Raw genomic sequence first — 21,363 nt, 5'->3', positions numbered from 1 at the left:
GATGCGCGAATTACTAAACTGGGAGACAAAGCTGAAGATGGGAACAGCGTGAAAGTGGAGAAAAGTCCCAACCAGCCATCTACACGTAGGAACACCGGGCTCCTGGCTTTTTATGATTATTATGATTGTTATGTGTTATTATTAATCCCTTTCGTGGACCGGCTGCTTCCACAGAGGCGCTGATGCTGCTCCAGGCCGAGATGCTGCTAAATTGAAAGGCACCGGGCAAGTCACCCCACCAGGATATCTTTGCTTGGCTTCCCCACATTGAACCTGCTGGGAGAGGTGTGGGGGGCGTGGGGGAAGAGTGGGGGGGGTCTGGGAAGTCCACGCGACACTTTTTGCCTGTCCTCAGGACGCCCAGGAGAAGAAGGCAAGAAGCTGACAGTGTTGTTCTCCGTTTCCCCCCTTTGCGATCGCTTTCGGCGGCGGGGTGGGGGTTGCATTCTGCTTTATTTTGCTGGTCTCGCCTTCCTCTGCGGAGGTCATGATGGTGCATTGTGCAGGCTGCGAGCGGCCCATCCTGGACAGGTTTCTGCTGAACGTGTTGGACAGGGCATGGCACATTAAATGTGTCCAGTGCTGCGAATGCAAGTGCAACCTGACGGAGAAATGCTTCTCCAGGGAAGGCAAGCTTTATTGCAAAAATGACTTTTTCAGGTAAGTCCCGCAAGGAGGAGGCGAACCCTTCCCCGCCTGCTTGGCTAGCATAGCGGGGCAAGGTTACAGAGCGATACCCTGCTTCTGCGCCTTGCCTAGCGTCCTAGCCACTAAGCTGAGCGCGTTCTGTAATTGGCACCTTGTTGGCGTCTCCTCCATCGGTCGCTGTGGACTCCAGATGCTGCAAAAGGTGTCAGATCTATATGCCACTCCAATGCCCCAAAGGAACCCTATATGTGCCTATGGGGGGGGGGATCCATTTATTAGCCGCACGCCAGGTCGGTTTCAGTGATTTTTTAAAATCCGCAGGCGTCTTGTTGTCCCTATTGTCAATTTCCTCCTTTTGCGATATTCCTCAGAGTTTTCTGTACAGAAGGGAAGATCCTAGAACTGGGGGGGGGGGGGGGGCTCCAAGCTCCTTGGTCGCTCTGTAACCCGATTCGAATGCTTTTAATGTAGGTATATGCACACGGTTGAGCCAGATCGGAGCGGATCGCACGCCAGGCGAGAGAGTACGGGTTTGTAGGTTACTTTAAAAAAATCATTCCGGAGTACAGAAGAATAAAACTTCTCTCAGCAGAAAACTGATTTTCGAATGCCCGGGGGCTTTAAAAACAAAGCTACTTGTATTGCGGAGAGGCAGAGCGTAAATCAGAACTCAAGTGCAGAGAGGCCAGAGAGCGGAATATGGGGGGACATCCCCAAACTCCTTTGCCCCAACATTCCTGCCTGAACTTGGAATTCTCAAAAGCACACTAAAGTTCCTAGCAAGGGTTAGGAGCAAGGCTTTGTGGTCTAATTGGCTATACGTGCACAGAGCAAACTTGTCCTGTGCCGTTCCCTCCCCCCCCCCCCTTTTTCTTTTAAATCAACAAATGAACTCATTGAAAATGTAAAATCGCCCTAAATATCGCCTGGCCTTTTGTTTCTGGCTGTAATTGAGGTAAATGTGGGCATTTGTTTAGCTAAAGGGTGAAAAGCTCAGGGGATGATTAATACAGAGTGGAGGGAGACGGCAGTTTTCCTAGTCCAGCAGGCCCTAATGAAGGTGAATTTGAATAGGTTAAGTGTCACACTCGCCTTTACACATGTAAACTATCTTTAACGGCCCCTTTGCATTCAGCACCCCTCACGCTGCAACTCCTTAAATGCCTTTAATGATTTTTGATAAGGTGCAGATGAGCCAATTATGCTCCAGGATAAGACAAAAAAATGACTTATGACTTCTAATGCTTTCACTAAATCAACGTCATGGAAAGTGAAGCTGTTAGAAGTTGTGTTTAAACAAGGGAGAGGAAAAAACAGTTTTATTCCTCACCTTCTCCCCCATCGTCCACCCCACTTCCACTAGCCCTCAAACCTCTAGGGAGCCCGAATCAACACCCCAAAGTGGAAACTAAATTACCTGCCTTGAAAAACAGATACGATTCTGTTGCTTGATAGAGATCATTCCCTAGGAAAAATATTCCCTTTCTGCAATGCATAATAGTAATAATAATCAATCATTCATTCAATCAATCGGGGAGGGGGCTGGAATGCAGAATAAAAGGAGATCAAAACTAGACCCATTTTCAGCACTGGTGTGTGGGTTGTTTTATTGGGGAAGGGGGAGACCATTTTTAGGATCCTCACATCCCCTCTCCCCACTTGTATTTTGAATTAAATAAGCAGCCCTCTGTGTTTCTCTTTTGGAACTAACCACCCCTCTAACAACCAAAGTGTCCCGGTTAGGTATTTACTAACTGAAATGTGACCTCATGGAAGAGAACAGGAATATTCATAGGAATTATGACTGTGAGGGAAGATCCATTGGTTACCTCCTATGTCCTCGCGAAATGCAGCCTGAAAAAGAATGCAAACGCTCTGCAGCTTTCTGGTGGATACAGTGGGGTGTAAAAATTGCTCCATAAATCCCGCAAAACCAAAGCGGATCGTTATTTTTTACACCGAACCGTGGCCGCTCCTTAAAGCGGCCCATCTGCATCACAGGCATTCACGCGCATCTATAAAAACCTGGTCCACTTCCCTCGCCTTATTCTGAGCTGCGATCTAGCTACCAATGCATGTCTGCCCCAAAATACAGCTCCGAAAATTGCCCCTTCGCCTCCCAACTTGGGCGCCCCAAAGAGAAGGATTTTTCCCTTCCTCCGCGCCGTGTCTGAGCAAAACCGAGTTGAGCAAATGCTGTAATGCCGAGGACACTTTCTACCTGCCGGAGATAAGGGAGGGATCAAACAAAACAGACACCCCAGAATATTTCCCATGGAGACGGAACTATTAAAGTGGGGGTGAGGGGGGTGTCCATTAGTATGGAGTCAAACAAGGGCATTCGGTGCTGGGCGATCATTCACAAGTAAACGCGAGTCCTCTCTTGGGCTACTTGAGACGCGTTTTGTTCGCCGCGAGAGGAATCATTTTGCGCACGCATTTTGTTGGCGACCAAATCCGCTTTCCTTTCATTGTCGGAATCCAGGCAATTGCTTTCATGGCCTCATCTCCCCACCCCTCTTCACCCACGCGCCTGCAGTTGGGGGGATGCACTTATAGGGGACTGGGAGGCCGGGCCGCTAAGCACCCGGGTATTTACTTTCCTCCTGTCTCTCTCTCTCTCTCGCTCCGTTTTTAGGAGGTTCGGCACCAAATGCGCAGGCTGCTCCCAAGGCATCTCTCCAAGCGACCTCGTCAGGAAAGCCCGAAACAAAGTCTTTCACCTGAACTGTTTCACGTGCATGGTTTGCAACAAACAGCTCTCCACCGGAGAGGAACTTTATATCATAGACGAAAACAAATTTGTTTGCAAAGAGGACTATTTGAACTCGCCCAGCTTAAAGGAAGGGAGCCTCAACTCAGGTATGGAGCGTCCGCCAGTCTCTAACCGGGGGTGGGACCGTAGAGGCCTAGCATAGGTGTGAATTTAAAACGCATCCGGGAGGGGATTTTAGTTTCTTATTCCAACAGCAAATTCTAGAAAACTGCGGGTCTTGAAGTCTTTTTTGTATTGGCTGGGCCTCTCTCTCTCTCTCTCTCATACACACACACACACACACACACACACACACACACACACACACTGGCACCAGATACAACCTGAGCTATCGCTGTCCTATACCCACAAGTATGGGTGTATTGGGGGGATCCTTTACCGATTTATTATTTTCGATCTTTATACGTATATCTGGGTGTGTCCCCCCTTTTTCTTTTTTTCCTATTTCTCAAAATACTGACGGTTCGGAGAGGGTGGTGGAGGGAGAGCAGAAAAGTGGACTAAAACCTGGAGGAGGGGCTGGGGGGAAGGGGCTGGAGTGGGAGGAGGATGCAGGGTAAAGCCAGGGTTGGAAGTGAAGAGCGAAGAGATATTTCCATTTAAAAAAATCCAGGCCGCACATTCAGCAGGCGCTGGGGAAAAGCGGCCGCTGTCAATTACATTTACAGACCCAGCTGGGAACATGTGACCAGACCCGGGAAGGGGGATGTGGCAGTTTGGGGAGACAGCTGTTTTTCTGGGTTCCTGTTTGATTTGGGCAACGAACATTACCTTCCCCTAAACGCCATCCACGCTCTGCGATCTTTAAAAAATCCCCATGGCCTGGGATATTTTCCCGGCTTCCTTATGTGCGAAGAGAATCCAGACAAGGCCCCAAGCTCCCAACCCTCACTCGGGAGCGATCCCTTCACTGCCATGGGGCTAACAGCGTCTGAGGCCTTCCACTTTCTCCCTCTACTGATAAACTGCCTTCCTTTCCCCTAGAATCACACACAGATCCTCAGATTTTCCTTCCTTTCTCTCTGTGAGAGCCCCTCATAAAACGCAATGGATTGAATGCCCCAGATCCCCAGCGCTTAGTCTGCTGTGTCTGTGTCTCGTTGCGGCGTGTGTGCACAGTGCAGGCTATTCGCATTCACAGGAGCACGCCTTGTGGGCCCGATCCTCCTCTCTTGAGACAGAGGCAGAACTCCCGTTTGACTTCCTTGGAAGCTGTCTCGGCATCAGGGCAGCGGGATCGGGCCCTCACTGGCACAGCGGTCTATGCCTGTGGCCTGTGCTCCCCCCTTCCCCTGGGGTCCTTTCGGTACCTGCGGCTGGATCTTGCCAGGCGGCTCCCTTGGGCGCTGCTCGGAGCCAGGCGAGCAGAGGCTGCCCGGCGGTCTTCACGTTAGGGCCCTGTTTGGGAGCGGGGGAGGCGAGCAGCTGGCCTATTTCCGACCCCAGGGTCGGGGTTTCGCTGGCTCCGAAGCGTGGGGGGATGAGCCAGGGCCAAGGCGGTGAAGGAAATCCCCGAGCCCCGGTGGTTACAGCCAGGACTTTGTGGCATGGGTTCTTGTTCCCCAGCTGCGGCTCGATTTGTGTCTTAAAGGAAAAAGCTCAGCTGGTCCAAACGAAAGCGCTTCCTTCCCCAGTGTGGGAGCCTTGGACAGCTCCCTCTATGCCAATGGGTTGCAAATCTGCCATCCGGATCCAGTCACCCTGTCGTAAATCCGATGCGACGCCACCGAAGCCAGAGGTTTCACACCGGAGTCACACCCTCTGCCTGCTCCAGTGGCAGAAAAGGCCAGGGGTGTTGCGCTTCCCTGTTGCCACATAGCCCGATGAGCCCATGTTGCTGCTGATTCAGACCCTCATTAACTCTTCGTGGTGTTCACTGGGGAGTGATTGATTCGTGTTAAATTAGCGCAGAGAGTTAGGAGGATCTGGCTTCCAAAGAAGTTCAAACCCCCCCCCCTCCCCGGGAGGGACCGTGGGGGTGAAGGTCCCGTCTCTGCCCAGAGTCCTCCATCTCCCTCTGCCTCTCCCTTGCAGTGTCCTCCTGCACAGACAGAAGTTTGTCCCCGGATCTACAGGACCCCATGCAGGATGATACAAAGGAAACAGACAACTCCACCTCCTCGGACAAAGAGACCACCAACAACGAGAACGAGGAACAGAACTCGGGCACCAAGAGGAGGGGACCTCGGACTACAATTAAAGCCAAGCAACTGGAGACTCTCAAGGCTGCCTTTGCTGCTACCCCCAAACCTACCAGGCACATCCGGGAACAGCTGGCCCAGGAGACAGGGCTCAACATGAGAGTGATCCAGGTACAGACAAGCGCAGCTACGAGAGGTGCCATAGCAGAGCATAGGAGAAAGGATCAAAAACAGGGACTAGAGTGACCGCCCATAGCATCGACAGGTGCTTAACCACGTGGGGCGAGCACGTATCCGAGTCATTCCTGCTTCCCTCTCTTTGGATCCCTTGGGGTCCAGCTCCCAGCCACCTACTTTTGTTACATCACAGCCTGTCGCCATGGAGATGACTGTGACGTCCCAAACTCAGCAGTCCCACTTCAGGGCTGTGAGAAGTGGGAGGGGGAGGAGGGGAGAGAAAATTCTGATATTTAAAGAAAAGGGTTCTGGCAAGATGCCAAAGTGTCGGAGGAAATTGGCATATATTAACAAAGGCGAGGCCAAGTAGATCTTTGCCATGAATATCTCCCCTTGGTAATAATTATACATACCCCTTTAAGAGGCTTTACGAATGAGGTAAGCCCCCACTTTATAGATGGGGAAACTGAGGCACAAGGCAGCGAAGTGATTTGCAAAGGTTCACCCATGTGGCAAAGCTGGAACCCGAACCTAGGATCCCTCACTCCCACGCCACTGCTCAATTCTTACTGTCCTCTTGTGGTGTTCTCTAGATACTGAACGCTTCCTCTCGCCTAACCAAGAGGACAATTTCCTCGTCAATATTATGATAACAGTTCTAATAATTGGCCACTGTTGTTAGTACTAGCGATGATGATCAGAGATTTTGTTTTGAAAGCTCTCTAGTTATATAATTGTTTTCTTCGTCTGGAGAGTCCTCAGGCGAAAGCCAGCACTCAGTCTCAAGCATTGGTGTGCTTAGCGCCCCCTCCAGAGCCCACTGAACTCGATGGAAAGGCTCCAGTCCTTTGGATCTGGCCCTTACGCCAGACGTGGATCTGCAGACTTGCTGACCAACCCAGGCCTGGAGTTTGGGACTCAGCCTTTCCCGTGCGGATTTGAGCCCCCCACGCACTCTGGGCAGCGCTTTGAGTGAGTTATCCAAAGTGGATCGACTCCCATTGATTTCAGTGAGCTTCGGATCAGACCCAAGTTCCCTAAAGAACTGACTCAGCTCCCATCGAGGTCAATGAAAAGGCTCCGGTTGACATCAGTGGGAGATGATGCCAACCCAAATGGAGGCCATGTTAGCCAAAAACAAAAAACGACCAAGCAGTCCCCAGTAGACTCCGGGTCCATAGGCTGTATCTGGTGCTGGATGCAAAATCCAGCAGGCCGGATTATTACATCTCCATCCAATACCTGATGGCAAGTTCTTCCAAACACGATGTCAACCAGATGCCTCAACCTTCGTTCAGTTCCCTGCTTACTTATTTGAAGCAATGTCAGTTCTTCATTAAAATCTTTTTATCCTGTACTTGCCTGGTGGGACTTTCAGGCTAAGCCAGTCAGCGGAAAAGAGTTCAGAGCGGTCCCCGCCCAAAAATCCATTAATCATAAATTAAAAGTGAAAATCATAAAAAAAGTTGTAAAGCAAAGGGGGGTCTAGAGAAGAAATTAACTTCAGTCCTTTAAACTGGGTCAACCCGAGAGCTGTCTGTCTTGACATTTTGCAACAAGATTTATTCACACTGTTGGTTAAGAGAATCTGCACATTTATATTAAAGAGGAAATTGGGAAGGAATCAAAACAATTCCCAAAACAGAGACATAGATTGAGGTAAACCAGGGAAGTATGTTCGGGTCTCTTGCTACTGCTAAAGTAATACATTCAAAGGCGTTTTTGCTGTACAGTTGGCAAATATATAGTGTAGAGCGTGTGAAAAAAAAATTGTTCCAGACCAAACAAAAGGGGGGATGGAGTGTTCTGTATTTCACCTCTGAAATCTGCAAGATGGGAAAATGTCCAAGAATTCCTGTCTTGCCCCCCCCCCCACCTCCCGCTTTAGCATCGGGCGCTGTACATATTCTCCGTGTTCTCATTTATTGCTATACATTTCTATCTGTCTCCATACACTCTGTATTGCTCTACGTTTCTGTCGATGGGTGGATAGTTAGATTAGGAAAGCAGGCACCCCCACAACTGTTTGCAGTTTGAAAAGTCCCTTTAATTGACTTTATGTCTTCTCGGCTTTAGAGGAGGGGGGGGGGTAGGACGCACACTTCATTATAAACCTCTCCAAGGGTGTGCAAAAATCCTTCACTCTTGGATGGTTCTCAGAGTTCACTCGCAACTTTCCTCTTCTTTTTAATTCAAAGCCAATCTGCTCCACTGGCTAAACTGCAGAGTTTAATCCCCCGGTTGGAAGTTTCTCTTCATTTTTCTTCAGAGCCTCTTCGCCTGCCTCTTGTAAAGGGTCCAGAAAGTATTCAGCTTGTCCAAAGAATGGGAAAGTGGATCTTCGGGGAGCCTGTCAGCTGGGAGTTGGCGGGGGGAGGATGTGACTTGCTGCTGCCTTCATCTGGCAAATCCTGCAGGAGAAACTTGGAACATCTTGAGGCGATCATGTGAAGGGAACCCGCCTCTTAGCTGGCATCCTATTAACACCACCAGCTTCCTGGTCTGGCTGTATACGCGTGTACAGCAGCAGATCTATGCGCCCCTACATCGCAGAGACCAGTCCGAGCGTTAGTCGATTAGTCTGGAGACTGCGGCTGTCCTGGGGCAGACACGTAGTGCAGGAGACAGGCCAGGCCAGTTAAAAGCAGGCAGATCAGAACTGTTGTGCCGGCCCCTCCAAAGCGCCCGTGTGGCTTGACGGGGCCTTGGGAGGCAGCTGGCGGGAGCTGGGGGGCTGGGTGGGGGATGTTGTCACCACGTTGCTGATGTTGTTTAATTTGCCCGCAGGTTTGGTTCCAGAATCGAAGGTCCAAAGAGAGGAGAATGAAACAGCTGAGCGCGCTGGGGGCCAGGAGGCATGCCTTCTTCAGGAGTCCTCGGCGCATGCGCCCTCTGGGAGGCAGGCTGGATGAATCTGAAATGTTGGGTTCTACCCCTTACTCTTATTATGGAGGTAATGAGCATTTTATGGATCACTTCCTGGATGACCTCCTAACACTCTTTGTATTCAAACATTGTAAAAACAAAACAAACACAGATCCCAGAGCAAACAAATTAAGGCTGGAGGAATCTTTCTTTTTCTTTCTTTCATTCTTTCTTTCTTCTTGATCATTTTTCATTCTTTCACTTTTCTTTGTCTTTCTTTCATTCATTTTTATTTGATCATAGTTCTTTCTTTCTTTTCTTTCTTGTTCATCCATTCATTTGTCATTTGTATTTGATTATTGTTCTTCTTCATTTTTCTTTCTTGTCCATTCATTTGTTCATTTTTATTTGATCATTGTTCATTCTTTCATCTTTCTTTTTTCTTGTTCATCAGTTCATTTGTTCATTTTTGTATTTGATCACTGTTCCTTCTTTCATTTTTCTCTCCTGTTAATCGATTTTATTTGTTCGTTCTTTTCTATCTGATCACTGTTCTTTCTTTCTTTTGTTCATTTGTTCTTTCTCGTTTCTTTTTATTCTTTCTTTTGCCACCTTTAGAAATTAAGGCTCTGAAGTCTATTACATTTTATAGCATTTCATTGTGTCTTTTAAACGAGAGAGCCCGCTGCTTGCGTTCTGTATTAACTGGCCGTAAGACTCTGGAGTTTGTCTTTAAGGGAAGGTCTTGGTGCTTTCTCCCAATCCGGTTCACGCCACTTCCTTCCAAAGTGTTAGCTCCGGATTCTCTTCATTGTTACCGCCTTTCCTGGCTGGGTGCAGGAGAGGGAAGGAATTTATGGGTCTGGTAAAATTGTTACCTTCTGTGCCCTGAACATCGCCTGAGTGGAGCAACCCCGGCGCGTAGGCCCTTGTCCTATATCCGGGAGCTCCGCAGCCGGGAGAAGTGAGGGAGCCGTGGTTCCCGGGTGTGTCTCTTTCTACTCGGCGATTGTACATAGACAGGAAGAGATGCGGTCTTTGGGGGGCTTTGCCGCCTCTCGTGCCCCTAGGGGTTAGATCGCACCCATGCGCTGCTGATGCAATCTGGGATTCCCGAGAGAAAGGAAAGAGTTAATCTCCAGTTAAAGTCCCTCTCCGTCCCGTACGTGAAGGGTTCCGGATTTCACGGGAGCTGCGCGGGGCGCCATAGAGAAGCTCCCGCTGTGATGCTGTAGGGCTCGATCCTCCAGACTTTACTACTGGGGGTAAATTTACTGCTCCGGCGCGCGGTCCTGCCCGGTTACCTTACTCCTGTCCTGTCCACAGCCAGGGGCCGGATTCTGACCTCAGTTACCCCTGGTGTGAATCCGGATTCACACCGGTGTAACCGACCCCAGATTCTGGCTCTGTAGGACTCGTCGCCTGAATAAAGTTTACTCCCAGGAGTAAACGCTCCGGATTTAGACGCACAGCTGGCAAATGATCATGAAACCCACCTCAAAGACAGGAGGAGAAAGATACCTTCCCTGCGGCTTGGGGGCTGTTTCCTGGCCAGAGGAGCGGCGCGGTGGGGGGTGGGGGTTGTGGTTGTGTCGGTTGGGCTTTTGAGGCAGAAGGGGATTCCCTCGTCTCCCAGTCCCGCCCTTAGAAATACATCGCATGGCAGATGGAGCGCGCTCCTGCCCTGACAGAGACTGGGTGGGTCTTTTAAAGGAAGCATCATTTGTACAGAAAGTAACACGCGAAAAGCAGGGGGCTGCCCTGCCTCTGCCGCTGCTCCCCAGCAGCGAAACCCGGGGATGCTGTGAGTTCATTGCCGCGGGGCTCGACTGGCGCCTCAGCAAACCCGCCCAAGGCGCTCGGAGCTCAGAGCGGCCCCGCGGCCCCAGCCCCAGGCTGTAATGGAATCTCGCTGGATTCGAGACGTTTGAATACAACCTATTCCCAGACTTTCCTTCTTCCCATCCCTCCGTCCTTGTCTCTTCCCATCTCTCCATCCCTTCCTCTCTCCTTCTTTCCATCCCTCCATCCTTTTTTCTTTCTTTCCATTCCTCCGTCCTTTTCTCTTTCCTTCTTTCCATCCTTTCCTCTTTCCTTCTTTCCATCCCTCCAACCCTTCATCTTTCCTTCACTTTCTTTCCACCTCTCTCTCTCTCTCTCTCGCCCCCGCTGCTCATTGGCCCGGAGATACCGATCACGGATCATTCTCGCCCAGAAACCAACGAGCTAAGGACCCAACTGGCCAAGGCAGCGGGTAGGAGGGAAGGTGAGGGCCGGTTGCCATGACTTTGCCACCCTTCCTGTGGCATCTGTTTGAAGGGTCGTCGCCCCCCCCCCCCACTTCCCCCGCAGCCGCCCACATCCCCCCGCCCTCCCTCGCCCTGAATGCGAGCTCAGCTTGTCGAGATCTCCTCTAATCCCCCTGTTAGAGATTCCGTCCGGTCTTTGGCCAAGTTTGCACCCCTGCAGCAAGTAAGAAAGGGGCATTGTGATGAAGCTGTCTGAATGAACAGAGCCCCGCTCCCACTCAGCCCCCGCCCCCCCGCGTGTGTGCCCGGGAACAAAGCTCCAGCTGCCCCCTTTTGTACCTCTTTCAGACGGCATTTGTTCCAATTACCTCCGAGCTCCCGGAGCATATGGAAGGTCACTATCACAGGGGCCGGGCCCTGCGTGTTTGCTAGTTGTTTTCTCCCCCTTGTCGGCTCCTTCCCCTCCCCGCTCGGGCCATGTGGCCCCTCGAAATTCGGCCCCTTCACGACACGCAGGGGCCGATCTCTCCCTAGCGGTGCCTGTTGGGGTGCGGGCGGGGGGGTGTCATTGCCCGGCCACTGAAGGCAGCTTGGGATGTGGGGAGGGGGCGCTGAAAGTTGGAGCTAGCCCTAGCTGGGGGTTGCCAGCCTGCCTGGCTGCTGCGTGAGCTGGGGGCTTAGAAAAATGACCCCTCCCTTGCAACCCTGCCATTGCTGAGCGGGGGAAAAATCCTCCTGTTCTTTCCTTCTGTGCCAGTTAAATAAGAGATTTTTTTCCATCCAGCCATTTACACAGTCTCTCTCTCTCTCTCTCTCTCTCTCTCTCTCTCTCTCTCTCTCTCTCTCTCTCTCTCTCTCTCTCTCTCATCCTCCTGTTTCTAGAGAGAAAGATCTCCCTGGAGTTGTGAGGGTAGATTTTTTTTTTTTTTTTACAGAGCGCTATAGACAGTGACACCTTTTCTAGTTCTTTTTATTAATTTTTGGTCAGTTACAATTATGGAGACTATTTTGTTTTTAGGTTTGGGAAGAAATTCAGCGCGTTCAGATACTCCCCCCCGCCCCCCCCCCCCCCGGTTTCTAATCATGTCCCGGATTTCGCGGCTTTCCAGAGACTTTCGCTATTTTCAAAGATTCCGACTGCGATGCTGTTGTTCTGGGGGGTGCTGGGGGGTTGCTTGTCAGGATGAAAGCGCAATCAATGTCGATATCACTTAGGGGGGTTCATCGACTTAAATACACTGTTTTTTTCCCATCCGCTCCTACTTATTTGAAGCAAAACCTTTTAAAAATTACAACCTAACCCCCTTTCCCATTTCCCTCGGGAAAATATTTATTAGACGTGTTGTTATAATTCTATCTCCTCTGAAAGCATTTCCGCTTTATCTGGTTAGTGGAAGACGTTGGGGCTATTAACGGTTACAGTCACTAGTGCCCGGTTAGGAATCTGTTTATGCTGTTCTTTTGCACGTGATGAAGGTGGGATATTCTGCAGCTTGGCGGCTTCCGAAAAAAGCGCGCAAGTGTCAGATACAAATCTCTGTAGCTGATAAAAATGTCCCGGGTTCTGATCCTAGACCTTGCTCCCCCTTTGGACAATTGAGCTGGATAATCGTGGGGCCCCAGTAACGCGTTTGAACCAAGCCCTCCCTGGTTTTTGTCACAGGATCTGGAAATCGGTGTCGCTCGGCTTAGGGTGGGGACAGGCAGTGAAAGAAGCAGCCAGCAAATAAATGCGGACCCTGAAAGCTCACTTGCATGAGCTGCTCTTCTGTGGTGGAGCAAAAGCGACGGGCCAGGCGGCGGCAAAGGCCCGCCCCTCTCCGCGTTGCTGTACCGGGCCCCTGACCGCCTTTGCTCGTGTGCTGGGTACCGGCTGCGGGGAGAGAGGTGCGCACCTGGCCCTCGGGGCTGTGTGGCCCTGCGCGCAGACAGTTCGCAGCCGCTCCTGGGGGTGGGAGGCGCTAGCTCCGGCCAGTCCCGGAAAACCCTCGGGCTCTGCGCTGGGGAGTCTGGCTTCAGCTGGGCCGGGGAGGCTCTGGAGCGCCCCGGCCCCGCCTCACCCTCCTCTCTCTCCCCTGCTCCAGATTACCAAGGAGACTACTACGGGCCAGGCGGGAACTACGATTTTTTCCCCCACGGGCCTCCCTCGCAAGCCCAGTCCCCAGCAGACTCCAGCTACCTTCCGACCTCAGGGCCCGGCTCCACGCCCCTGGGGCCCCTGGAGCCCCCGCTCCCCGGACACCACTCCTCCGAAAACCAAAGGTACACCGACATGATCTCGCACCCCGACACCCCGAGCCCCGAGCCGGGCCTGACCGGCTCGCTGCACCCCATTCCCGGCGAGGTCTTCAGCGGCGGCCCCAGCCCCCCTTTCTCCATGTCCAGCAACAGCGGGTACAGCGGCCCCCTCTCGCATCCAAACCAGGAGCTGAACGAGGCAGCGGTGTGGTAGGGCTGACCCAGCCAGGGGGTGTGGGGGTGCTGGGGACCCCCGGCTCCCTCTGCCCCAGGCAGATCCAGCCTCCTCGTCCCAGCCCCGGCTAAGACACCAGGAACCAAAACCGGCCGCCTGACACTGATGCCAAAATTCTCCGGAGTCCCACCCCCACCCCAAGCCACAGGACCACAGGCCGCGGGGGGTCCCCGCACTCAGTGTCTTTCTTCCTCGCCACGTGTGAGCAGGCACGGCTGCCGAAACGTGCCAGTGCTGACTAACCTCTGCAAGGATCTGAAGCAGCATCTCTTGGACCAAAGCTGAACTGGACTGGATCACAGATTTCCTGATTGACTGGACTGCCTACTTTTCGGGGGCGGGGGGGCTTTTCTTTCTTTCTTTCTTTCTTTCTTTCTTTCTTTCTTTCTTTCTTTCTTCAATCCAGAATTGCATCTTTTTAATCTTAATCTGGAAAGGGGGGAACCCCCTCATAATCCACTTTTTTTTTAATTAGAAGGTTCGTTTTGTGGTGATGGAGGTGGGAATGGGAATTGGTGGGTCTTGCAAAAGAAAACCTTCACTGATGACAAGGCGCCCCCTCGTGGTTAGTTCTGGTTTAGCTTTCCAGGACTGTGGAACTTTAATGTTTGGAGAGACTTGGGGTTTGTTTTGTTTTCCACTGGGCAGGAATATAACTAAAACTACCAATAAAAAAGCGATCCAAGTCTGAATGTCTCTGGCAAACACCACTTCAAACCCAAAAGTTTATTGGAGGCCACACGGATTGAAGGATGTATTATAGTTTTTGCTTCTAGTTTCTTTATTTTGTATAAAGAAGAAACAAATAAAGTATGTTTTTGTGTTTACTGGTTATTTATTGTACTTTAGTCAACTAATGCTCCAACATTTTTATATTCTTAAGGGGGGGGGGAGGGGAGTGACAGGAAAGAGGTTTACCTAAAAAAATATTTAAAAGGCTAATAATTTTTAAAAAGAAAAGAAATTGTCTTTCAAAAGCCTTGTGGATTTCCTTTCACCACTGCCTCTTGCAGCTGGCGGCAGCGTGACTAGCTCGTGTCGTTCAGTGTGAATACAAGGCCTGTTAGTTAACTAATCCTCATTCACCTGGTCCCTTTTTTTAAGAAAAGGAAAGTAGCAACTGGGGTTTAAAAAATTCTGCCACAATAGCTTTAGCTTCTTGACATTGTTGGAAAAGCTCTGGCAGGAGACAGTGCAGCTGAAATATTGTGCAGCGAGCGCTCTTCTTTACAATGTACTGTAATGGCGCTGCCCGGTGTCAGAGGTATTTAGTAGTTAGTGTTATTATAGCCCCCCTCCAGCATTGGGCAAGAAGTGTCTATGACATCAGGGGTTTCATCTTGCAGTCCTGACTCAGCTGAGTAGCCCTTACTCACGGAAGTACCCAATTTCTGCAGGCCCATTAAAACCCTTGTGAGTCAGGAGAGCTCCAATGCCAGGCTAGAATGCCAAGTCATCTTCCCTCAGAGACGTTTGCCAGGCTTTCTTCAAACTGCCAAGCCCATCCGAGCCAAGGGACCGAAAGACTTTCATCGGCTTCGTCAGTGGGCTTTGGATCGAGCCGCCGTGAGATTCAAGGAGGGGTTGCTTTCAGTTTGTTTTTGCCTCTTGAGATTCATATTAGCTTGAGGTCAATGCATACACAACACAGGCAAAGAGTGATAATGGATGTTTTGATTATCTTTTCATCTTCTCTGCAAACCACCCCCACCCCCCAAACAAGTCTCCAACCCTACCCAGAAATTGGAGCTCGAGAGGAATGATTTACCAAGCGAGCGCCGCACTTGTCACAATAGCCCAAGAAAAGAGACGGAGTGAGACAATTTTAATTAGGCAGCCACATTTCTCTCCTCCTCCTGCAGCAGCAGCCCGAGAGAAGCAGAAAGCCCGCTCGGAGAGGGCGGAATTGTACACGGTGCAGCCCAGCCAGCAATGGCGGACTCAGTAGACCAGCAGCTGTGGGAGTCTGTAACTGCTCAGCGCTGAGGCGAACAGAGTAGCCTTATCGCTATAACTAGCTAGGTGATCAGTTTTGTTAAAATAAAATTGTCTGCAATGATTGGCTTAAAAGTGTGTTTGTGTGTGTGTTTGTGTGTGTGAGAGAGAGGGAGACAGACCTCAGTTTCTCAGCATGAATAGCTGAAGGATGTAATTCAATTGTTTTATACACATAATCTCGTCACACACACGTACAAACGCGACTGACACAGATGCACAACTAGACACACAGCACACACACACCCCTATTTTCTTTTCGATGCTACTTTACAATTCTGGAAAGAATTGCCCTGGTTTTTTGTTAATCACCCCAATGCAAACAAGGCCTCTCTCTGCTAAGAAGCAAGTGCTGCCCATGGGGGTATTAGGAGTGAGGCTTTCGGGGGTAGAATGGGGGCTGTGAGACACATGTTGATTTCAAACTAACGGTCGCTGCGTGTCATGGGTGCGTCGTCAGTGCAGAGGTATGGGAAAGGCTGGTGCTGGCTCCAAAGGCTGCTGACGTTAGCCTCTCAGCCCAAGATGGTGGGAGAAGAGGGGGGTCACCTGGGAAACAACAGGTGAAAGCCCCAGAACCAGCGCTTAGCTTGTTGATGCTGCTGGATCTTTCTTGCAGTTGTTTGTTAACCCCCCTGAGCTTCCATTGTGCCAAGGAAAAGGGGCAGGGAAAAAGGGCAGAGACTGAGACCTTTTTACATGGCTCATGCTCCCTTTCAGTGTGGGTGAAAAATACCTTTTCCGGGCTGGAGCAGGGGGCCCAGGACTGGTGATGGCCCATGCTGCTGTGGGATTGCTCAAGAAAGCACAGCTCCCGCTCTGTGGGTGTCGGGGGAGGTGGTATAGTCAGCAGCCCCGTCATTGCTGGAGAAACCGAGTGGTGCTGCTGTTGTGCGCTGGTCGTTGTCTGGGGTACAGGCAGGGAAGGTGATGATGGGGCGGTTGGGGCAGGAGGCCTTGTGTTGAGGTGTAGCTAACTTGCAGTAGCCCAGAACCGTCCCTGATCCTCCCCTGCCCAATGTCTGAGGGCATGTGGTTCTTGTGTATCCAGTGCTGTAAAAGGTTCCTTCTCTTCAGGGCAGCCCAGCTGCCCCTCACTCTGGAAATAGCCCCTGCCACTGTGAGATAATCACGGGACCCGCTGGGTGAGGTGACATCTTTCCTTGGGCCCACATCTCTCACCAACAGCAGTTGGTCCACTAAAAGATACAGCCTTACCCACCTTGTCTGTCTCCTAGCCTAGGCCCAACATGACAACTGCCGACCACAAGGCCTCGCTGGCCCCTCGCTGGGGCCTTCTCCCCGTTTTATGATGGGCTGGCTTTCTCACAGGAACCCCAAACTGGTGACTTCCCTTAGGGCCTGACCCAGTGCCCACTGAAATCAGTGGAAAGTCTCCCTGGCTCAGCAGGGCCCAGAAGACTCTCCGGGGTCCACTATCCTGACTTGAAAAGAGACCCCCAGATCAAGGAGAGGAGACCAGAGCTTTGCCGCAATGCAGAGCCAGGGTCACCATTTCCCATCCACACTATTCTGGAGCTGGAGCGTCGGGGCACGAACCAGGCATCTGACTGTGGCTGTTGTCATCGAGTTTAGTTTTGGTCCATCAATGGCTATTAGCCAGGATGGGCAGGGATGGTGTCCCCAGCCTCTCTTTGCCAGAAGCCGGGAATGGGCAACAGGGGATGGATCACTTGATGATTTCCTGTTCTGTTCATTCCTTCTGGAGCACCTGGCATTGGCCACTGTCGGAAGACAGGATACTGGGCTAGATGGACCTTTGGTCTGACCCACTATGACCTTTCTTTCTTTCTTTCTTTCTTTCTTTCTTTCTTTCTTTCTTTCTTTCTTTCTTTCTTTCTTTCTTTTTCTCATATTGTCTTCTTCTCTTCTCTTCTTTCCTGCTCTTTCATTATTATCTATCTATTGCTCCACCCACTCCACCCATATACCTCCCCACCTACCTCTTTACTTTCATCCTCCCATTTCCCCCTCTAATCTGTCAGATGGCTTCAGAGGCCTGCAAAGCAGGGGGTCACTTCTTTAACAAAACAAGGACAGTTCTAAGACAGCTGGCCTAGGTGCAAGCCTTTAAAGTCCAGAATCTGTGCGTTTTATTTATCCTGCCTTGCACAGAGCTGTAATTCTTAATAAGATGTGGCAGTTAAACTATATTGATTCCAGCCCGTATCACTCACACAGCCCTGCTGCCAAACAGCTAAAGATTCTCACCTCTTTTTTTTTCTTCCCAGAGATATAAATAAATAAAGTCCAAGGAAGGCGGCAGCTCTGAACTAATATTTAAAATGCAAAATCATTGTGGAGTTTTTTTTCCCCCTTGGCTTGCAGTAAAAAGATATAAACAGAATAAATTACCTTCCCTTGGTGGATTATGAGACTACCTATCTCCTGACCTGAATTTTAAGTCCTAACTCGATTGTACCACCATGCACTAGTGATTTATGAAAACCCAGTCACTTCTCTGCATATTTTCTCTGTTCAGCCAAGTGATGGAATTTATCCTTCCTATACCATTAAAGATTTTTAACAACTGGGTTACCTATCATTGTAAATGAGCCATTCTAATGATGAACTGAAACCTACGGGATTCCTGAGGAATGAGATTGTGTTCTCACTCCTAGTTTGGCTAATGCTTTGCTTTTAGGCAGTACTGGTCTATTGTAGATTCTCAGCTGGGTGAGTGGCATTATCCCCGTTTTACAGGTAGGGAAACTGAGGCACAAGATGGAGACATGATTGGGTGGGTCAGTAGGAGACCTGAGAGTAGAACCCAGTGGCCTAATTTCCCAGTGGCCTACCCCCAGTTTTATGCTAGTGTAACTATGGCCTTACACCTGAACAAGTTTCCAGGTGCGCCTGACTCCTATACCATGGCATAGCTATGGGGTACCCAACTACACATGCCCTCAGCAGTCCCTGCCAGGGAAGCAAGCCACTCTTGCTAGCAGGATAAACATTGTAGAACCAGATCCTCAGCTAGCGTGTCTGCATCACCCTATTGACATCTCTGGAGCTACACCAATTTACACCCACTGAGGATCTTACTCATTGGACTGCACCAGTCTTGGCTCAGGGTTAAATTGAGCTTGTTCCCTTTTTTAATGTTGTTTGTTTTATTCAGGTAATAGGAATTTTTATAAGGGGACTGAGGCAAGTTTAAGAAGTTGTTAATAACTTTTTCAGAGCACTCATATGGTGATTATAAAGCAGAGGATCAAGGTCCCTTCCTGGGTTATTAGCTTGTGACAGAACGTCGGATTTTTATTTTGTTATTTTAAAATTTTTATTTATTTATTTTTATTCTAGGGAACCAAGATGAGCTTCCCGATTTCAAGTGATTTTTAAGCAAAATGGGAAATTGACACCAGCTTCATTGCAATTACTGGAGCTGCTTATTTGCACCTCTGTCGCAGTCCCCATCTCCAGCCTCACTCCTTTCCCTTGCCCACTCCATACTCCAGCTAGAGAATCAGTAGGGCTCCAGTTCATGAACACACATAAGGTCGTGCTTAGCGAGACACCTGGGAAAGAATTTGCTGTAGTAAATCAGATAGGCTGCACCAGATCTTTTTGCCTTAGCATCCCAGGTTGGCCTCAGATTGCAAACAGGGGTTTTGCCGTCCTGTCAGAGAAAGGGGAGGAATGGATTGTTGCAGACCCCCAGCCCTACTAGCCCCGCATGGAAAACTGCAGGCAGTGGCAGCCATGTTTCACACCATAAGAACAGCCATATTGGGTCAGACGAATGGTCCACCTAGCCCAGTATCCTGTCTTCCGACAGTGGCCAGTGCCAGATGCTTCAGAGGGAATGACCAGAACAGGGCAGTTATAGAGTGATCCATCCCGTGTCATCCAGTCCCAGCTTCTGGCAGTCAGAGGTCTAGGGACACCCACAGCATGGGGTTGCACGTACCACTGCATTTCCTGTTGACACAGTGTGGTGTACTGAGAACTCTGTTAAAATTGTGCTCTATCGCTTTAAATTCTCAGGGGGTCTCCTGGTCCTGCTTGCAGGCAAGAGGCTCTGCAGGGAAGGATGCAATCTGGCCTAGCACTAACAGCGGTCAGTTTGCAGCCAGGGTAAAGTGTGGTGAGGAGAATGTCTCTATTTTTTACAGCATAGCCTGCTTGGCTGTCTCTGTTTTGGGGTTCTTGTTCTGCATGTAAAGAAATAAAGTAGCATTACGCTGTAGCCTTCCAGCAAGAGTGCTGATGTTTTTATCTAACTTCTCTGTGTGTATGCCGCAAACAGAACCTACAGAATACGTCCACATATGGCACCCTGGCACAACAACAACAATAATAATAACAGGTGTAAGCAGAGTCAGGATGAACTCCACCCTGACATCTGGTGGTGAGGTGTGGCAAGTTGTGGAAAAGAACTTCAGGGGCCGATCTCATTTGCATAGGCACACCTACCCTGCCTAGAATGAGGCCATAGCTGCCCAAATGGTCACTTTGGCTGCTGTGGGATCCCCAGTGTCTCTGTTATTGGGGCAGGAAGAATAAATTGTTATTACCCTGATTATGGGAATTGTGCTTGGAACTGTACTTGGCCTTTTGTTATGATGGAGGGACTCACCATCAACTAAGTAGCACTCGCTAGGCAAGGGTCATAGGTTCCAAAACCTCTGTGAATTGAGAGAGGCTGGGGACAAGTATTAATACTTAGTGGCATGGGCCTGTGGGTGATGGCCTTACATGCTAATTGCACTTCCTCTTCTCTCCACTATGGATTATCAGAGCTAATTTTGATTCTATTAGGAGTCTAGTTACAGGCTGCTGAGCTCACTTTGGGCTAAGGGTGCACCAGCACTGAGGCTCCCCTGCTCCAAGCTGAATTCACCAAAAAGCTGAAATCACTCAGTGTTGTGTTAAGTGGTGGGGGAGCCTGAAGATATATTGTGGAGTAGTTTGTGGGATGGCTGGAGTGCCTTGTGGACCGGCTGGTGGAGCAGTTTGTGGGACGGCGGGAGCTGCTTGTGGGCCGCGGAGCCGAGCGAAGCAGTTCGTGGGGCGGCTGGCGGAGCGGAGCGAAGGCCTATGGAGCTGTGGGGCAGTCAGCTTCAGATCATGTAAGGTGCCCCTTACCTCCCCCCCTGCCCCATCTCTACCCAGGTTGGGAGGTAAAGCTCTGCAGATAAACTTTTGAACTCTGGGGCTGCCCTGACCAGGGACAGAGACTTTTGGGTCATTGGACTTTTGGGACTTTGGGTGATTTGGGGTTGCTGGACTCAAGAACCAAAGGGAAAGGGCATGCCCCAATTTGCTTGGGGTGGGTTTTTTGCTCATGGGTTGTGTTATGAATCCTGTTGGTGGTGTTTCCCCAACATAATGCCACATTGTTTCTCTCTGTTATTAAAAGGCTTTTTGCTACACTCAGACTATGTGCTTGCGAGAGGGGAAGTATTGCCTCTTGGAGGCGCCCAGCGGGGGTGGTATATATTTGTCCCAGGTCACTGGGTGGGGGCTCGAGCCGGTTTGCATTGTGTTATTGGAATGAATCCCCTAGATATTGAACCCGGCCCTTGTTGCTGCCAACTCTGACGGGCAGAAGGGTTACACAGGTAATAATTAATATAGGGCCTGATCTAGCAAGGGGCCAAACACCCTCAATTCCATTGGACTTCAACTTGAATCGGAGTGTGTCAAGCCTTCCAGCATAGTTTGCAGCCCACCCTGAAGGGCTCTGGGTACTTCGTCAGAGGATCATTGAAAACGCACTGCCAATCAATAATGCTGATGTCAGTTTCTGAAGCGAGGGTGCGGACTAGTGGTTAGAGTAGAGTAGGAAGCAGGGGCATGCACGGGAATAAAAATTTGGGTGCTTTTGGAGGGGCACTTTCTGTGTCCCCCGGGGCGGAGGAGCTGGCTGTCCCCCCAACAGCTGGTGGTCCCGGCGCCGGTGGAGGTGGCTCTCACCCCAGCAGCTGGTGGAGGTGGCTCTCGACCCGCAGCCCCAGGGCTGGAGCCGCTGTCATCTCCTGCCCCAGCCAGAGGATTTCTCTGCCTGAACTA

The 21,363-nt window shown here is 50.4% G+C and overlaps 1 protein-coding gene across 1 annotated transcript; it reads left to right on the top strand.

Annotated features, from left to right (window-relative positions):
* The first annotated feature begins 332 nt into the window (after positions 1–332).
* Positions 333–14,136, top strand: LHX5 (LIM homeobox 5). Its single transcript, XM_074972791.1, has 5 exons — positions 333–660; positions 3,287–3,510; positions 5,459–5,736; positions 8,530–8,695; positions 12,941–14,136. Exons 1-5 carry the CDS (start codon positions 488–490, stop codon positions 13,306–13,308), a joined length of 1,209 nt encoding a protein of 402 aa, XP_074828892.1. The 5' UTR covers positions 333–487; the 3' UTR covers positions 13,309–14,136.
* The last annotated feature ends 7,227 nt before the right edge of the window (positions 14,137–21,363 follow it).

Source organism: Natator depressus, chromosome 15, assembly GCF_965152275.1.
Source record: "Natator depressus isolate rNatDep1 chromosome 15, rNatDep2.hap1, whole genome shotgun sequence".
Taxonomy (NCBI): domain Eukaryota; kingdom Metazoa; phylum Chordata; order Testudines; family Cheloniidae; genus Natator; species Natator depressus.
The sequence above is the reverse complement of the archived record's forward strand: the minus strand, read 5'-3'. Positions and strand labels throughout refer to the sequence as shown.

What these genes read in the sequence shown, in the direction of transcription:
- LHX5 (XM_074972791.1), top strand. Translation starts at nt 488, where the DNA reads ATGATGGTGCATTGTGCAGGCTGCGAGCGGCCCATCCTGGACAGGTTT. An exon ending in GGAAGGGAGCCTCAACTCAG is followed by an intron (nt 3,511 to 5,458) that starts GTATGGAGCGTC and finishes TCTCCCTTGCAG; the next exon opens with TGTCCTCCTGCACAGACAGA. An exon ending in TCAACATGAGAGTGATCCAG is followed by an intron (nt 5,737 to 8,529) that starts GTACAGACAAGC and finishes ATTTGCCCGCAG; the next exon opens with GTTTGGTTCCAGAATCGAAG.